Source organism: Populus alba, chromosome 7 (assembly GCF_005239225.2).
Source record: "Populus alba chromosome 7, ASM523922v2, whole genome shotgun sequence".
NCBI lineage: Eukaryota > Viridiplantae > Streptophyta > Magnoliopsida > Malpighiales > Salicaceae > Populus > Populus alba.
The window spans coordinates 12,016,409-12,036,043 of NC_133290.1; the positions used below are offsets into that span (position 1 = coordinate 12,016,409).

The window sequence follows — 19,635 nt, forward strand, 5'->3', positions numbered from 1 at the left end:
TAAGCTGGTTTACATAAATAACTTAATGAATTTAATGTTGGAGACTATGTTATGATATATATTAGACCCAAATGGTATCCTACTCATAAAAAATTACAAGCATGTAGTGCTAGGCCATTTAAAGTGCGACAACTGGTTGGTCAAAATGCTTATGTTATTGATTTACCTCTTGATTTTGGTATTAGCTCTACATTTAACATTAAGGATCTAATTGTATACAACAAACTACATCCTATTCCAAATGATCTCATGGAGATACCACATAATCTCATCCTTGATGATCCTATTAAAATCTTTACCCCTCCTTAACATCAGCACAAAAGGATAATATTGATGCTATTCCAAATGAACAAGTTGTTTTTGCGCGGGAGATGCTACCTCATTTTCTAACTGTTTCGAATAGCAAAAAATCATTACATTCTTTCAAAAGTCATGGATCTGGAAATGTTCATTCCTGACGCTTCAACTATATTTTGAGAAAATAGAAGAAAAGAATAGGAATGTGAGTTAGACACCTTGAAAAATAAAAAATTCCCCGAAGACTGAGAGCACATCAAAATTTTCAAAACAATCAAGCCGAGGTTCTCTTCAATTCCTTTTGTATTGCTTCCGATAGCTCCTCAGCATTATACTCGACGCCAAAGCATCTTACAACCTCCATGTTTGGATTGATCAAATACCTGCAAGTTTTAAAATTCATAAAATCTACTTCGTGATCAAGCCAAAGAGGAAGAAGAAACTGAAAAATGAGAAGAAAAGAAAGCAGTAGTTGAGCTTGGGGCTTACATGTCATGAGAAGACTCAACAAGATAATCTTCTCCTTCCTCTTCAATTTTCCTGAAATAAACACGGTACTCTTGTGCCATCTGCCTTATAGCACCCACAGATCCTGTTAATCCTACTATTCTTGGTTCAAACTCTGCAGTCATTCAAAGTTCATTAATATATGTTAACCACAGCCAGTTATTACAACACAACTAATGGATTGTATGAAACGTGCAGTAGCAAGTATATGACTGACCTTTAAGGTAAGCACGAAGATGCGAGGGATTGTCACGCTGAGGATCAAGTGTGACAAACACTGGCAAAACCTTGAGATTCGCTTTAGACTCTAGATCCATATAAGATCCAGATGTCAGATATACAATCCGCCCAACCAAAATAAACAAAAAGGAAGAGGGACAAAAAAATTGCTGATTAATGCATCAGACCTAATGTGTTTATGGCCTTGGCCATCACTTTCAGTTGTTCAGGCCCAACATCAGGGGAGGATGTATAGCCAAAGTACAGCAAGACCCAATTTCCTAGAAAGTCTTTCCCAGTAACTGCTTTATCCTCTGTGTTAATTAGGGTGAACGGCCCACCAATAGTCGGACCCTTGACATTGCCGCGATCACTGCCTTGACCTGACCAATATACAGAAAAAATACAGTTTAAAATGTGGGAAAACAAGGTTAAAAGAAGTCCTAAACAAGCTGCTTTGCACCTGGTGTTACCACCACATGGCAGCTATGTGGTGGCCACACCACTATTGGTTATGTTCATCATTTCTTTTCAGAAAGAAGATAATCAAGCACCAATTGATCTTCCAGAAGCAGAAGCTCAGTGTTTAGTAAACATGATTGTCACCCCAACAATATCCTTTATTTTGATGACTACCATGCAGTAGTCAACAATATGGTGAACAAATCTCTAGTCATAGAGATGACAGAGCACAGGTTCAGTATTCCATCCTACACACATTCCATTCCAAGATGAAGCCAACCAGACAATAGGTGTAACAGTGTGTAAGGTTACATAGTGCAACATTTTTAGTCACACAACTCAGAGAACCTGGACAATGATGATTACTCAGAAAGTTAGAGAAGGAGAATGTCAGTGACATTCTTTCAAGTGTAAAACATTTATTTGGGCCACCACTAGGTATATTTTTTTGCTTATGGATGATCTCAGTGGGTCTTGCAACCCATTTGTGTTTGTTGTGATCAAGTTTGGGTTCCTCATTTTGACGTTAAAAAACATGATAAGGAACCACTTGTTTTTGCATATCAGCAGCCTAACATGTATCCCATAATTCTTTTGTTAGATTATTTCTTTGAAAAATGTGAGGTGAAATGCAATTTGATGAAGTGTTTTACTTGGTTCATGTTCAAGTTTCTTAAGAACTCGGTGAAAGCAATAGAACCAAGAACAATATGAATTCAAAAGTAATCAATTGGAATCCCCTTCCCTTAATCAAAGCATTGGCAACAAGGACCACAGAATCACATGAAGATTCCGACACCTTATCAAGCGGAAACACTGAAAGACTGATTGATGATCCACTGATCATCAACTGCAGAGAACAAATCCAATTAGAAAAGAGCGACACGTGATTCGTCGATCGAAACTGCCGATTCTAAGCCTTTTTCTACCGATTCGTCCTTTCACCATAAAGGACTAGAATAATAGAAGAGGGATCGGTCTTATCAATAAGAAAGCTAGTGGCATCCCTTAAACCATTCCCTTCTTTAGGATTGAGCGGAATGCGGGCTCGCAATCAATAAATATAATGCCAAAGCACAATATTTGAACCTCAAAAAAGGAAAAAGGATGCGGCAACCAAGAGGATTGATTTGACTTTTCTTTGTTAATCCTGATGGTGTAGTGCAGTAACTCTTATTTCTTAAGATTCAATAGAACTAGACCCAATTGAAAGCACTGTGTTCCCCTAAAAGGCTGCACCTATTTTAATGGCATCTTGATAACAAAGAGCACAAGTGAGTTTATAGGTTGATAGACAGTTCCAGTCCAGCAAAATGTGCTCAAGGTAAATTTCAATAACAAAGAAAGTTCAGCAAATATTACATAAAGTAAAATTTATGATAAAAGAACTTCAAACCACTGTAATAAGATACTGCTGAACAAGGAAATGTTAAGTAATTACTATCCAGGATTGACTCATATTAATCATAAATGATCACAGAATTTTCCCCTTCGACATGCATGACAAAGAACCAAAACATTAAATATCTCCATCTAAGAGACCAAGAAGGAATCAGCCTATGTTTGAAACCAACAAGCACAAAATTTTGAAGTGACAAATATTTTCTTGCAAATAAAATTCCAGATCCATTACAAACAGTCGGTTGATAATAGTAAAACATAGAATGTACCTTTTGGAACTGCTCGCCTCTCATCATTATAATGCACAAAAGCTGCCAATCCAGCAAATCCGAGTATAGCAGCTGGCTGCAAAATTACACATTTTAAAAACATTTATAGTTTCGACCACAGAATCCACCTCCTTTTAATAAATAAATTAAAAAAAAATAATCAAAATCTACCATATTCTAAAAATGGCACATCAAATGGAGAACCAACACATATCAATTAGCGATAATGAAGAGGCTAGGCAGCATACAATGGCGTAGGAGCGAGGAACCCGTGGTTCGACTTGTACTTGTTCTACAAGACGACCATCCAGCTTCCCGTGATTCTGTCTTGTTGATTTTGAAAGATTACTCGATTGAACCCTCTTAGATGGACCAAGCCTACACCAATGATTCACATATAATCAAAATGCCCCCAGAATAAACAGAGAACACTAAAAACATCACAAAATTCAGAGAAAAAAATCACTAATAATTGTCTTTGAAATCATCCTTTAAATGTAAAGAAAGACTTTTACTAAATAATGCTAAAGTGGACAGCATCATAGGAAAAACCCAACAATCTTTAAAGAATGAACAGTAAACAGAACTACACAGAGTTCAATTTCAGAAGTGTATATATATAAACTAAAATGCATTCCTGTAACCTAAGCCCTAAACCCTTCCAAGAGAACCCATTTGCTTAAACATCAAAAGAAAGAAGAGTTTCTACTGCACCAGAACCTGGTAATTGCTGCATAACAAAGCTTCTTGATTATCCAGAGAAAATAACAAAAATAGAAGGAAAAAAAACAGTTCAAGGGGTTTAAGAGAGAGGGACCTTTGAAGTAGATTAAGAGCCTGTCTTGGGCGGTATTTGGAGGAAGAGGAAAGAAAGCGAGAAATGGGCATAATTATTTATTTATTTTATTACAGGAATTGGTTCTGGTTTCTTTTCTTGTTGAGCTTAAAATTGAAAAAGGACATGTGGATTTCTTACCAAGAAAAGCTCGAGCTCGATTGTTTTTTTTTTCTTTTCTTAAAAACAGAAGCCTTGTTGACCTCACCTCCTCTCAGCTTTCTAATTCTGCGCCAATGAGGCTAAAGCCTTAAGCCCAGAAATCATCCATGATGATTTGGTTTTGTAGTAATTCTTTTTCTAGATTCTAATATTGCTGATCAAAGCCAAACTTAAAGTTTTGGGTTAAGGCCCTATATCTGCCTGGCCTTATTACCTTCTTTTTTTTCCTTCCTTGAGAATAATGAGATGGCGATGAGTGAGTAATACAGGGCAATTTTGGCGCTCTAACTTACTTGTTCAGGTTAATTAGTGAATTTTATAGCGTGTTGATTATTATTCTAAAACAAATTACAAATAGTAATAAAATAGAGATAGAATTATATTGGTAATTGTGTGTGTGTGTGTGTGTGTGTGTGTGTGTGTGTGTGAGAGAGAGAGAGAGAGAGAGAGAGAGAGAGAGAGAGAGAGAGAGAGAATGTAAAACAAAATAAAATATAAAAAAAATTATTTTATCTTTAATATGTATTAATATTAACCGTCAAAATTACATATTTAGAAAAATAATTAAATATTATTTTGTTTATTTTAATTTATATTGGGTGTTGAAATCAATAATATTATAATATTTCAATTATAAAACCAGGACTGATCAGGTAAGTTGACCCAACATTGGGCTGACCTGTAGCTTAAACTTATCTAATTTTAAGAAATAATAAAGGAATGATTGATTCGACTTGAATCGAGTCAACTCGAAATAAAACATGGATCAAAGATTTGTTAATTTTTTTTCAAATCTTCTTGCTCAAAATAAAATTGCTTTAATTATTTTAAATTCTTCTTAAAAAACATAAAGAAAATATGATTTTTATTTGGTTTAGATTAATTTGTCAAACTTATAATCTAGAACTTGATAATTTTATTAAAAAAATAAAATTAATTATGAAAATTAATTTTTTATTAATTTAATATTAAAAATAAATTAAAAAATATATAAATAAACATGTCAGTCAATTTGAATTAACTAAGGCTCCGTTTGTTTGCAGGAAAGTAGTTTCTTTTTGGAAAGTGAATTCCGGGAAAGTATTTTCCGATGTTTAGCAATGTTATGGAAAATAAACTAGAAAACATTTTCCAGTGTTTGGTTGTGTTATGAAAAATAAACTGGAAAAAAATTTATTAATGAATTAATTTTTTTTTTCAAGTTTATCTAATATATATAAAATATTTAATCACTTACAATAAAAAAAAATCTAAAAAGTATTTATAATGATGAAATTTTTTTATTATATCCTATATTCATACATAGCTTATTAAAACAATGAGGAACAAATCTTACAAATTAAAAAGTTGAATGAGAATGAAATTGAAAAAAAATATATAATTTCATAAATTATCTCAAATAAAATAAATAATAATCAAAATAATAGAGATCAAATCTAAAATTTTTTTTTAAAAAATAAAAGATGAAGAAATTAAAATAATAATAATCAACATTTCATAAATTATTTCAAATAAAATAAGTAACAATCAAAAGAATGAGGATCAAATTTGATAGATAAATTTTTTTAATAAAAATATGATAAGGAAAAAACAAATAGCAATTATAAAAATAAGGACCAAAGTTAATATAAAAATAAAATTTTAAGAGATGAAATTGAAAAATAAATATTTAAAACAAAATATATATACCAATCAAAAGTTTGAGGATTAAATTTAATATAATCAGCAAATAATAACATTTCTAAATTTTTCACAACTTCCGGAAAGTGTTTTCCCCCCAAATTTTTCAAGAAAATACTTTCCTGAAAATCAAGCTAAATTTTCCTTTTACTGAAAAGTGTTTTCCATTGACCAACTTTCCTACTGGCAAACAAACACGAGAAAGTTTGGAAAGTGATTTTCCGGAAACTACTTTCCGGAAAACAAACACAGTTAAAGGGAAAACACTTTCTTGAAAACCAAGTCAAATTTTTCTTTGACTGAAATTGACTGGAAAGTATTTTCTGTTGACTAGAAAGTGTTTTCCGTTGACTGGAAAGTGTTTTCCGTTGACCAACTTTTCTAATGACAAACAAAAACAGAAAAGTTTGAAAAATAATTTTCCAGAAACTACTTTCCAGAAAACAAACATGGTCTAAGTTTAGCATACTTTGACACTGTTATCGCTTTCCACTTCCTCCGTTGGCACAGAAAGTAAATGCCTAATCTTCATCTTGTGCAATTCTTCGAAGTTCTGCATCTGTTTAATCTCTTGTGATCTTCCGTTAATGCTAATTGCAACCTTTGAAAATAACATAATGTTTTTTGAAAATTCATCCCGGCTGCTACGCAGAAATTGTTTTTTGAAAATAACATAATGTTTTAGTAAAATCGAAGGAGCCCATTTGCATCAGATGACAGCGTTTGAGGCGAAGGGCTGCAAGAATAACAAGTTACCTGTCACAGATCCATCGATAAGCTTGGAGCAAAGGAGCAGGTCCAAGCAGAGAGGATGCATGGTGTTATCCTTACTTGTACTGCAGGTAGAAGATGGTGAGATCTACAACAAGATCTCTGATCGCCTCGCTAGTGGCTGCATCAACGGGCTTAAGGCAGTTGAAAAGTAGCGGGCTAATGGCATCTCAAAGCTTAGAAGATTTTACATTTTAGTCCTAAGATTTTGAGAAATTTTAGTTATATTTTTCAACTTTACATGTTTTCCATCTTCAAAAACCAACTACTTTCTTATTTTTCCTTTCAATCTACATTTTCTGGTTCCACCTCTGATTAGCAGATTCCATATTAGCTACGGATAACTTTAGTTCGAGTCTGTAAAATATCTAAAAAATCAGAGAAAGAAAGCTTTGGATTTCTCTCGGGCTTTGTACAAGAGACTAGACCTTCAAGGTTTCATAAGAGTTAACACTATGGGCTGAGTGTCAAGACTCTTGGGCTTAGCTAGTATGGGCTTTAGCCTCGTAATGGTGGAAACAAATTGCTGCTGCGGCCTGCAAGCCTGTGCCTTCAGCAAATGACAAGGCTTTGTTGTCCCATGTCTGTGTCGTTGACCACATTTGTCAGCAAATTTGCTAGAAGATCAAACTGTCAAAGCCTAGGATCCAGTGCTGGAGACTTGCGGGAGAAAGACAATTCAACTGTCAAAGGTTACAACTCCTTAAACGAAAGCACAACTTATGGCACACAAAGCTCCAACAAAGAACATCAATGGGACCATTTGACCAGCACCATCTTTATGGACTTTTGTGATGTTTGACCCTAACCCACCGCTCCTCCATTTTGAAACTTCAAACATGGACGCCTCAACTAAACTGACCCGTGATATATAATTTACATTTTGAAGCTATGCTGATATGGAATGGAAAGAGTATATAAATATGGGCGATTTGATGCAACTAAAAGGAAAAAAACGAAAAAAAAAGAGAGGTTATTTTGTTAGAATTTGTCAGCAAAAATCTGGGTTGTAGATGGAGTTGGGCTTGGAGATGTCTGATTTTTATGCCTATTTCGAGACTAATACTTGCATGATGAGAAACAAAAATGGTCAATTTTTTTGGTAGGTGTCAATTATATTCCTACTCAAAATTGACAAGACTGCTGTTACTGTTAGGTTGAAGAATATCTAGCTCTAACATTGCTTTCATATGTATCGTATCAATTGATCAATTTTCATGTCCAGAACACGGCAGGCATCCAGTCATTAGGAGCTCTTAGTATTACTGTTCAAACCCTAGGAATCTCCTCGTATGAAGCACGTTTATGAAAACCCCTTCTGCTTGATGGGCTGATCTTGCAAACACTAGATCAAAAACCAAACCGATCCAGATTTTAATTTGAACAAGTTTTGATATTGATTCTGTTAAATCAAAATTAACCTGACATATTGATCTGCAATCTTATTTAGATGCATTGAAACCAGATATTTAAAAAAAAATATCTGTCAATAAGCAACACTACATGACAGATTACACATTGACCCGACAGTTTTATAAAATCAAACTCGAGTCCGGTTCACAGGTATGCTGTGAAGTGCGGGAGAAATTTGGTGCGCGGTTCCTTTCTTCCTGTGGGTGGGCCCAGACTTGGAGCTAATTTCTGTCAATAAGCAACACTACATGACAAGTAAAATTGACTGGGTTATGTGGAAGACGATGGCTCATTAATTAGAGAGAAGAGAGGGTCAGTAAGAAGACAACACCGGCAAATACCTACGATTATTGGGTATTAAATTTGGGTTTAATAAGTTTTCTTATTATTTTATCTAAATTCAATCAGAAATCAGTATTATAGACACACAAGAGAGAAGGAAGGCTCTCGGCTTTTATATATACAATAAATTGGTGGCGGTGGTGGTGTTCAACAGGGATATGGTAAATCAGGTTAACCTGCTACGCCGTTGACCTCTAAAAAATATGATGAAATCATCAGATATTCTAGCTAGCAAGGATTATACTATTTAAAAAGGAGAGTTAGAAGGGTGGAAGTGGTGTCTAATCATACATGCAATGTAAGCAATGTAAAACTCAGTTGCCTTATTGGGGTTAGGTAAAGTATGATATTGAAACTTATATGCAATTTCAGAATTTTTATGATATTATCTTCTTCTCTGCAAATATTTTTTTTCCCCAGGAAAGAGTATTCTCAAGAATATGTCATTTTCATCCCCTTCTGATGATCTTCTTGGGTCCAACAAGCATATTTTTTATGGAACAAAATAAAATGCGTCTCTCTCTCTCTCTGTATATATGATTCCATATGTATTAGAATTTCGACTGGAAAATAAAAAATATGATTCCATGCGTGTTTTGAGTACACAATATTTTATGTTTAGATTTCTTAAGAAGTTCCTTTTTATCGCTTGTAGGGTTGCAGATACAGCTAATATTGAAGTGGTATAATTCAAAATATATCCTTTTGGTTTCTTGTATTCTAGATGGCTGGTGTAAAATGGTCCTGGTAATGAGAGAGAGAGAGAGAGAGAGAGAGAGAGAGGAAGACGAAGAAGAAGAAGAAGAAGTCAACAAGGACAGGAGAAGATATTCGTAAAGCGGTAATGGACAAATTCTGATTTAGGGAATATAACTGGAGAACGAGGATGTAATGCATCGCTGTAACTGCATACACAGCTCGTCACAGCTGTGTTGCAATATAAAATTCAAAGAAGAAGAAGAAAAACAGAGAGAGGGAGAAAGAAATTCTACCATTAATTAACAAAACACTAGAGTTTATGGCTAAATCACTGTAAGAACAACCATAATTAATGTACTAATGTATTTTGTTTTAGATACAATATATCTTTTTCTTAGGTGAACAGAATTAAATTTTATTATGAGATGAAGCTTCCTTCTTCTTTTTTTTTATGAGTGCGGTCCAAACGAAGCTTAGTGGAGATTCAAAAAAAAAAAAAAATTATTCCAACAACTATATTCATGAATACTTTTATGATCTTTATGATCAATTATTATTAATTTGATTTAATTTTCTAAACTCTGTGATTTGAGTTTTGAATTTTAATTAATTTAATAATATTTTATTTATATAATAAAAAATAAAAATTTATTTAAAATCAATTCAATATTAAAAAAAATATATATAAAAATTTCATAAAAAAACTCAATGCTAATTTTTTTTTAATAAAAAAATCAACCCAAATAATAGCTTGAGTTACCTAATGTTTAAAGATCTTATAAAAAAATTATCGATATCAAACTTTTATTATCAAATAAAATTTATTCACTTTAAGTTTGATTATTTTTATTATTGATTCCGTGGTAACCAGGTATTCTCTTTCTCTAACTCTAATATCAATAAAAAAAATTAATAAATTTTTAAATAAAAATAAAAATTATAATTAGAGTTGAGCTTTTAAAATTTAATTTTAGAGCGTAAAAAATAACACCTGTTGAACACAGTGACCAACTGTGTACTTTTTTTCGTTTTCGTTAATGAACAGTGAAGAAAGTAACTCGTACACTAGTTGATTTTTAGTTTTTAGTAAGAATAATAACACCTCATGCCTCATCTACTTTTTCTTGGTTCTCATTTATCTTTCAACATGAAGACAGAAATCTGTCTTCATTCCAGTGTACTACTATGCTAACATTTAATGCTTTCGTATTTTTTTTTTACAAGGTATAGAAAGTCCGCACAAATATTTAATACAGGTTATTATATTTTTTTATACTTGTAATTATATTATGACTATATTTCAGAGTACTATTAGATTTTTTTTTATTTTTTCCAGTGCTGTATTATGAGTCAGATAAAAAAAACTTAATGTAAGAAAAAAATATCTAGGTATTACTAATATTTTTTTTTAGTTTTAAAAATTAATTAAACTATATTGGAATTGATTTAATATAACTCATTTGATTTAATGAGTCTAAATACAATTTGATTGATCGATAAAAACATAATTTAACTTAAAATAATTATTCAAGATGACATTCTTTATAAATATTAAGATAAAAAAATATATATTAAATCGATTTGAATCAATTCAAGTTAACCTTTCAATTCACATTCTAAGTCACGAGATTATAATAATTTTATAAAAAATAAATTAAAACAAAATATGAAGCTAAATTTTTAATAAGTCCAATGTTGAAGAACAATTTTTTTAGAAAAAAAATAAAAAGAAAAAAAATAACTCGAATCAACCCTAATTTACCTCTCAAACTCACACTTGATTCATAAAATAAAGATAACCCAACAGAAAGCAAATTGAAATAAAAAATTGATAAAAAAAGGATATAAAAATGACTCAAGTCAACCTGTATTAACCAATCAAATACGTGACTTGAGTTATGAGACTGGAATAATTTTATAAAAAAAATTTAAAAAAAAATCATGAAATTTAATCCTCAATCAGTCCAATAAATCCAATATTGAAGGATGAATTTGAGAAAAAAAAAAAACTCGAGTCAACTCGTTAAACACGTTGTTCAGATCATGATATTCTGATAACCTCATGAAAAATAATTTGAAAAAAATTATGAAACTCAATATTTAATAAATCTAATATTAAAGGATCGATGTAATTAAAATGAGAAAAAAAAACATAGATTAAAAAAAAAACTAAAGAAAGAAAACAAAATAATATTATAGTGAATAATATTTCATGAGAAAAGGTACAATAAATGCAAATACTCTTTTAATTTATTTTGTAAATTAATAAATAAAATTAATAAAATAAATGTATATTACTCATCAACAAGCCTACAATAATGACAGTATTTAAAATTATAATAGAGATTATTTTTTAAAATGTTTTTTATTTAAAAATATATTAAAATAATATATCTTTTATGTTTTTAAAGTTACTTTTCATGTCAGTATATCAAAATAATAATAAAATAATTTAAAATAAATTTTTAATTTAAAAAAAATAATAAAATTTTTCAAAATCATGATTGGTCGGCTAAAACAAAAACAGTCAAAACCTCAAACCGAAGAAGCCCTCTGCTCACCATCCAATTCAACTGTTTGGAAGCATGTTACTATGTGCCTCTCCTCCCCCAGCACTCGTCTATGAAGGTGAAGTGATCATACGCAGCCAAATGAATCCTAGAGTCTGGGAGCGGGAGTGTTTTAATGGTTTTTTTTTTTTATGTTTTTTATTTTAAAAAAATATTAAAATAATTTTTTTATTTTTTAATATCTGTGTATTAAAAATATTAATTTAAAATAAAGAAAAAAAATTAAAAAATATAATTTTTTTAAATACTTTAAAAATATAAAAATAAAACCTTAGAGAGATAGATCATAAACTCTGAAGGACAAGGCCACCTCTGCTCTGCAGGGAGGGGGACCAAAATAACTCGCCGCGCGAAACATTAAACTGAATTAATTTTATTGGTACTTTGTTTATGTGATTATTAAACAGAATCTCTTACTAGCACGTCAAACAAACGCGCAATTTATCACAAGTCACGGGCATTTACAGGTAAAACTAATTAATATTCCTTAAAAACAAAAACAAAAAACCCTTGGTCTATATCTATATGTAAAGTGTGCTCCCTCCGGCATGATTAAAAATTGACCTATTGGTGGAATAGCTTGTTTCCTTTCTTTGCATCAAGATTCAAATCTTATTATGAACGTCTGTCATCCCCGCGGTACCTTACATGCTTACTGGATTTGCAAGATGTTCAGTGGATTGTAGGATTAGTCGTAGTGCGTACAAGCTAGCCCGGACACCCACGTAAATCAAAAAAAAAAAAAAAACAAGATAGGTTAATAGTCAAGTTTTGATAAATCAATCAAGTTTTTTTTTTTTTAACTTAAACTAGTTTAGACCTTAATTTAACTTATTTTGCTAGTTAGGATTTTAAAACAATGTTAGAGACAAAAAAATAATAAAATTTAATTTCCAAAAATACTCTTGAAAACATTTTAAGGAGTCTAAAAACACTTTTTTCTTTCTTTTTATCCTGCAACGGGAGAGAGGATTTACAGGGAGGATTTGGCATTTGTTCATTTCTAGAGGGTAAAACAAATATCAATCCATTGAACTAAGTATATATCTTTCCTAGCTTTTCCAATTTTTTTACAATAGTTTTGTTTTTTCTTACATGTGTATTATAAAATTATCTTTATCATTTTATCAAATAAAAATTGAATAAAATTAACCAACTAAAGAAGATTATAATTTTTTTTATTCATTTATATCAATAAAAAATGGATTAACCAAACTAAATTACAATTTATTAGATAAATAATATTTCTTTTAAATTTATATTAAAAATAAGAATATTGATGAATTAATAATTTATGGCAAGTTTGATGATAATACATATAAAGGATAAAACAAATATTATTTATATTTTATTTTGTCACCTCCTTCATCAACAACAAAAAAAAACATAAATATTTAATTTATCTTATACATTACTATCTAACATAACTTCAGATCTTATATTCTTTCTCGTCCTCTGTATCACAATTGTTTGTCTTTTTTATTATGAAATAATAATCAAATAAAGCTCAATCTACCCCCAAACTCTTGTACTATAATAGTTCTTCATGTACATTAATTTCTATCATTCTACAAGTTTAACATATACCCTTAATCCATGTCCATTCACATTCCACAAAATTATTCATTCTCTCTCTCTCTCTCTCTCTTTTTTAATTTCATCATTTTTTTAATTCTCTCCCCTATTGTTTTTTTCTTATATCATTATTTAAGAAAAAATAATGTTAAAAGCATTTCTTATTTGATCATTGCCATACATTAATGTTTTCTTTTGATTTTTTTTAATTTTATAATTTAATATTAGATTTATTGAGAATTGAATTTCATAAATTATTTTGAATTTTTTATATGAAATTATCTCGGTCTCATGACTCAAGTTGATTTTGGTTATTTTTTTTTTATCATTTTTTAATTTTTTTTTAAAAATTTAATCCTTCAACATTAGGTTCATTGAGAATCGGATCTTATAATTTATTTTGATTTTCTTTCTATGAGGTTATGTTGATCTTATGACTTGGGTTGTGAGTTTGACATGTTAACTTTTGTTGACTTGGATTATTTTTTTTTTTAATTGATTTTTTTAATTTATTTAAATATTGGGTTAACTGAGAATTATATTTCATAATTTATTTTAATTTATTTTCTATGAAAATGTGACAGCCTTATGAGTTTTTGTTGTGAATTTGGTCAAGTTATTCCAGGTTGACTCAAATCGATCCAATTTGTTGTCATTTTAATATTATTTTTTTAAAAAAATATTATCTTGAAATTTATTTAATTTAGACTATATTTTTACTAATCATTAGAGTTATTTCTAGATTCATTAAGTTAACCGGGTTACATTAAATCAACTCTCATATTATTTTTTTAAATTAAAAAAAATTAAAAGATGTGAGTAAAATCTTGTAGCATAAAATAAAAATTACTATTCATTAGAATAATTGAGGGACAACCTTGCCCTTCTAACCATTGTACGTCAAGGCTTTTTATGAAGGGTAATTAGGTCTTTTCATTGTTTTATAGGTTATTATTGATTTAATTGGGGGTGGCTTGATCTTTCTTGTTTTCATATAATGGCATGGTAAAATTATTTAGATGTTCTTAGAAGCAAAAGATTTGTTAGTTTAAATCTAGGGGTTTATTGCACTTTTTATTAACACACTATAATGACTATATAGCTCTTGGAATTTTAAAATTTTTAGCATTTTCTTTAGGCCTCAGGGCTTATTAATACTTTCCTCTTGGTTTTTCATTGCTTTCATGTGATATTAGGAGCATATTTGTATTTTTATTGAACTACGAAAAAAAAAGTGGCACACACCAGCGTGTAAGCCACTTCATTGCATTCAAGCTTATAGTGACAAAAAATAGCCTTTCAGGATGTTTTTCTATTCGTCTTGGCAATGACTACTTATATGGCCGCGCATGTATTTTCATTCTAGCTAGTTTGACACCATTTGGATTTTATTTTTTTATTTTATTTTTCCTCTCTCTCCACCTTGATTGGTGTGTCACCCTTGCAACAAATCATAACAGCCCTTTAATTTATTTTTTCTAGAGATTTAGCCCATCTTATTTTAATTACACTTCTTTTATTTCAATGAATTATTTCAAATTGAAAATTGTTTTCAAATTCATCCTCTTTTAATTTCTCAATCTCTCGAATTTAGTCCCTATTCTTTTTATTCTTATTTTTATGTTTGAGATGGTTTTCTAAATTGATTTTTTTTGTTGCAATTTCATCCTTTATAATTTTTTCCTTGTCAAGTTTGATCCTTATTTTTTTTATTGTTGGTTTTTATTTTTGCTTTGGCAATATTTATGAATATATTTTTTTAACAATTTCATTATTCAGTATTGAATTTATTAGAAATTAAACTTCTTTATTGAACCCAGTATACAATATCATGCGTTGCAAATTTGGTGTGGTACAGACCACCAATCTAGATTTACTCTAGTCGTCCCCCCCTTTTCTTTTAGATTTAGTGTTTTTCTTCTTTAATTTTTACCTTTAATATTTGGTTCATCACAACTGACCTTCTTGATTTATTTTGGTATAAGTTTTATGAGGTTATCATGTTCTCATATCTTAACCATGATTTTACCAAGTTGATTTAGTGTGCTGTTATTTTAATATTTTTTTAAAAAAATAATATGTTATCTAATATATCAATTTTTCAGTATTTTAAAAGTTTTTTTGTCCGTATATATCAAATTTTTAACTTCATGATGTCTTTATATTTTCTTAAGTTTTAATTTTATAGTAAAAGAACATGTTAGCAATACACGTGAACGCTTTTTTATTATAAGAAAAAAATCATATGATTCCAGCTAATCATCCGTTGCATAGCGCATGCTAATGATGATACCCTAAATCGCAGACAAAATAATTTATAAAATAAATATTAGCTATGTTTTGTAAGAATTTCCAACAACTGGCAGGATGTGATGGATGGGATGCAGGATGGACCACGCCCAAAAAAATCGAGAGTTTTGTAAGGGATCCTCTTGCAATTACTCTTATTTAGGCTTTTTTTTTTTTTTTTTTTTTTTTTTTTTTTTAAGGATGTCTTTTAATTTAATTATGATCCTGAAATTATTGACACACGATTTAGACATCAAGCAAGAAAAATCCTTACCGTACTAGCAGTATGATATTTAAAAGTATAGTTATAAATGTTTTTAAAATTATTTTTTATTTTAAAATATATTAAATTAGTATTTTTATATTTTTTAAAATTATTTTTCACATCAATACATTAAAATAATCTAAAAATATAAAAAATATATTAATTTAAAATAAATAAAAAATTAAAAAAAATGATTTTTTTTTTTAAATATTTTCAAAATATAATGCCAAAAACAACCTAAAACTTATAGGTGCGCAAGCCAGAGGTGGAATGAAAATGATGGGTCCGTCCTATAATCCACATTTTGATAAATAACATAACTTTTTTCTTTTTTTTTCATAGTTGGCTAAGATCAGACAGTTAAAACTGAGTAAAGCTTATATGTGTCTTGTAAGTGCAAGTTACATATATTAGACATAATTAGGTAAGTGATTTGAGAGTGATATTTGCAACGTGGTTGTATATATTTGTGAAAATGCCCCAATATTACCTAGATTTTTCAACTTGTTGCGTATCAATTCTATCTTCTAATTTTATTTTTTTATTTTTGCAAATATGCAATGTCGAGTGTCAAATTCTTGTCTTGATAGGCTTTTACATTACTGAAATATTATTAGTCAGGCGCTTCATTTATCGTAATTTGGTGAAAATAAATTCTCAGATTACGGCTGAAATTGCAACAACCCTGAAAGTTTGAAGCCGCCATTATAATATTGTAATTTATGTGGATCAATGTGATACATTTGCCGAATAAGAGGAGATTGTATATTTTTCTTTTGGGCATTGTGTGATGGGCCCCATAAATTAAAATTTCCAAATGCTCACCTCATACATTCCCGTACATTTCAATATGGCCCTTGTTGTTAAATCACCCGATAGCAATAGATGGAATGTTCGCTTTCTTTAATTTTTTGTTTTTTTTTAAAAAGAACCACCCCTTTCCTTTCTTACACGAAAACCCTTAAAGGTCAAAATAACATCAACATAAAAAAAAAAAAAAATGGCCGGTCCCATCATAGTTCCAATAGAATTTGAAATGGTGTTAATTTTTGTGGTGGCACTGTAATTTTAAAAAAGAGTGAAACTACTATTAAACTTTGATAATCAGATTAACATTGTTACGTGTGTGAAAGAAAATAAAAATAGTAATAATAAATAGAATAATATAATTAATTATTTCTTTTATTCCATCCTTTTATTAATTAAATGTATTATAAGTAATAGTAGGTATATTATTAATTATATTGTTTTTATTAATTAAGGGTATCATAAATAATAGTGAATATATTAGTAATTGTATAATAATTTAGAGAATAAAATGAAAATAAAATCCTATAGTAACTTATGTTATATTTTGTAGACAATCAAAACCTATATCAACAAAGAGATGAAGAGGAAGATGAGGAGGATATTTGATCTAGGATCAAAGTCTTTATTTTCTTTTATCAATTTAAGTGTGTGTTTTCTATCATTACCTTTTAATTAAGTTTTTGAATGCATATTAGAGTTATTGAGAAAGATTTAGAAATTAGGGTTTTTATGATTTTTTTTTTATTTTGAATCACTTTTATAAAGAGTGAGTCTTTTACTAATACAGTCATAAAATGATATGAAGTCATTGAAAGTGATTTTATATATTTTTCATAGATTTAATTTGAAATAAATGTGAATTAAGGAATTGAAAAAAAATGATGAATTGGAGGAGCACATGGATCATCCATGTGTGATCTCATATCCATTATTATTTGCCAAAACTCTTCATAATTCGTAGTGATTCGTTCATATTTTTCATTAAGGTGAGGTGTTCGATCTTGTACTCGTTGGTTTAACATTGCCTCGAACTTCAAAGTTTGAATGCTTGAGATCTATTGTAAGCATTCAACAGTCAAAACATTACGGTTTATCTGTAAGTTTTCGGTCGTAGTGTTAAAAAGTTTATACACCTGATTTATATAAGGCTCACCGAATAATCCTGCCTTCAACTATAAATCTGTATTGAGATCTGAATGGGTCGAATGATCATCCTCGTATCTCTCCTTCAAGTAGCTGTTATATGTATCCTGGAAAGAAAAAAAAAATTATCAAATTAAAAGAAATTATAACTTAATAAAAAAGTGGTAAAAAATCAGCATACCACAAAGTGCTGAGCTCGACAATACACGAACTGTTGTACTCATTTTTGACAGTCATCACTATGCATATGCATTTCAGCAACAAGTTTCACTGGGATTGGCTCACGTCCAATAACAATAACCTGCAAGATAAAAATGTAAGTAATTAAAAAAATTATAACATCCACTTCACATGCGAAACTAATGGAATAGAGCTATCAGTGTGTGTGGTAACAGGACCGAGAACACGCCGATGTCGATTCTTCGTACTGAACCATGACTATTGAGTAAAACACGTGGACATCAAATATTGAATGTAGTTCTCCCATACAACTTTTAAGATATATGGCGGTCTATAATCCTTCCAAACTATTACGTCATTCCAAGCTAGTGCTTGCTTTCTCTAACATATATTTTTGCTTTCTTTTGCATCTCGTATTAAAAATCACACAACCTATATGTTAACAATAAATTATATGTTAGTAAAAGAAAAAAAATCAACAAACTAACCAAATTAATATAACAAAAAAAATACTTAAATTAATACTAACCTTGAACCTTGAAAATCATGCATCGATCAACGGTTTTCATTGACAATTTAAAAATAAATATTTGGAAACCTGGCTCTATTGAAAGAATGAAATTTGAATCGATGATTTAAAGACTGATGTTATTGCTCTTACAGCCTCAATGTTTGTAAACCTAATATTGCATTCGTTAAATAAAATAATTCTCTAAAACAATTATTAAACATTTTGTTGTGAAAGCAAGAAAATCATTCTTACATTGAAAGGTCATCCTTCTATTGGGCATTGTACTTGTGAATAAATGGATCCCGTTGTGAAGGAACCCTCCCTCGGTGTTGTGATATCGCACTCAATGACCCCGCATCGTGAGTTGATGGTTGCGTCTCATGTGCTTGTTCTTAGTCGAAACCTAATTACTTATGGTTATCAGCATTGCTGCTAGAAGAACTAGTAGCGATCATGTTCTCACGATATGCAACACAGTTTCCCCATCGCATCTACACAAATTAACGAAAGAAAAACATCACAATTTCTATTTTAAAAAGAAATTAGAAAGCACATCCTCTATATGAAAGGCTACCCAAAAATTTAAACTTGCAAATACACAACATATATGCAACAAATCAATTGATTTTATTCAATTTCTTTCAAAATAATTAGAATAATACACAACATATTTTTCCTAAATTTACAAAAATTTAATCTTAATTAAAAAATATATAAAATAATAATTAAAATTAATCTTACATATTTAATTGAAATTGAACAAAATTGGGAAAAAAAATAACTAAAATTCTTCAAAATAATGAAAAACAGATTTACATAACAACTAAAAATCAACACAAAATTTAACAAGAATAATGACAAAAAATAATGCAAAAAAAAAAAAAAACACAGAATAAAGAAGAAAAATGAATAAAAAATTCTTACCTTTATGTCATGCTTAGTGTTGGTTGAGAATTGAAAAAACAAAAAAAAGGAAAATAAATGAAAAGGGATTGTTAAAAAAACCTGAAAAATAAAAAACAGATTTACATAACAACTAAAAATCAACACAAAATCTAACAAGAATAATGAAAAAAAAATAATGCAAAAAAAAAAAAAACAAAATAAAGAAGAAAAATGAATAAAAAATTCTTAACTTTATGTCATGCTTAGTGTCGGTTGAGAATTGAAAAAAAAAAAAGGAAAATAAATGAAAAGGGATTGTTAAAAAAACCTGAAAAATAAAGAGAAAATTG

General features: G+C 29.6%; 1 protein-coding gene across 1 annotated transcript; it reads right to left on the reverse strand.

The window, feature by feature from the left end:
- Positions 1-375: 375 nt before the first annotated feature.
- LOC118043592 (protein SCO1 homolog 2, mitochondrial) lies at positions 376-4,223 on the reverse strand. Its single transcript, XM_035051613.2, has 7 exons — positions 3,973-4,223; positions 3,404-3,533; positions 3,156-3,231; positions 1,212-1,406; positions 1,022-1,111; positions 787-919; positions 376-680 (listed from the first exon to the last, which is right to left on the reverse strand). Exons 1-7 carry the CDS (start codon positions 4,041-4,043, stop codon positions 572-574), a joined length of 804 nt encoding a protein of 267 aa, XP_034907504.1. The 5' UTR covers positions 4,044-4,223; the 3' UTR covers positions 376-571.
- Between the last annotated feature and the right edge of the window lie 15,412 nt (positions 4,224-19,635).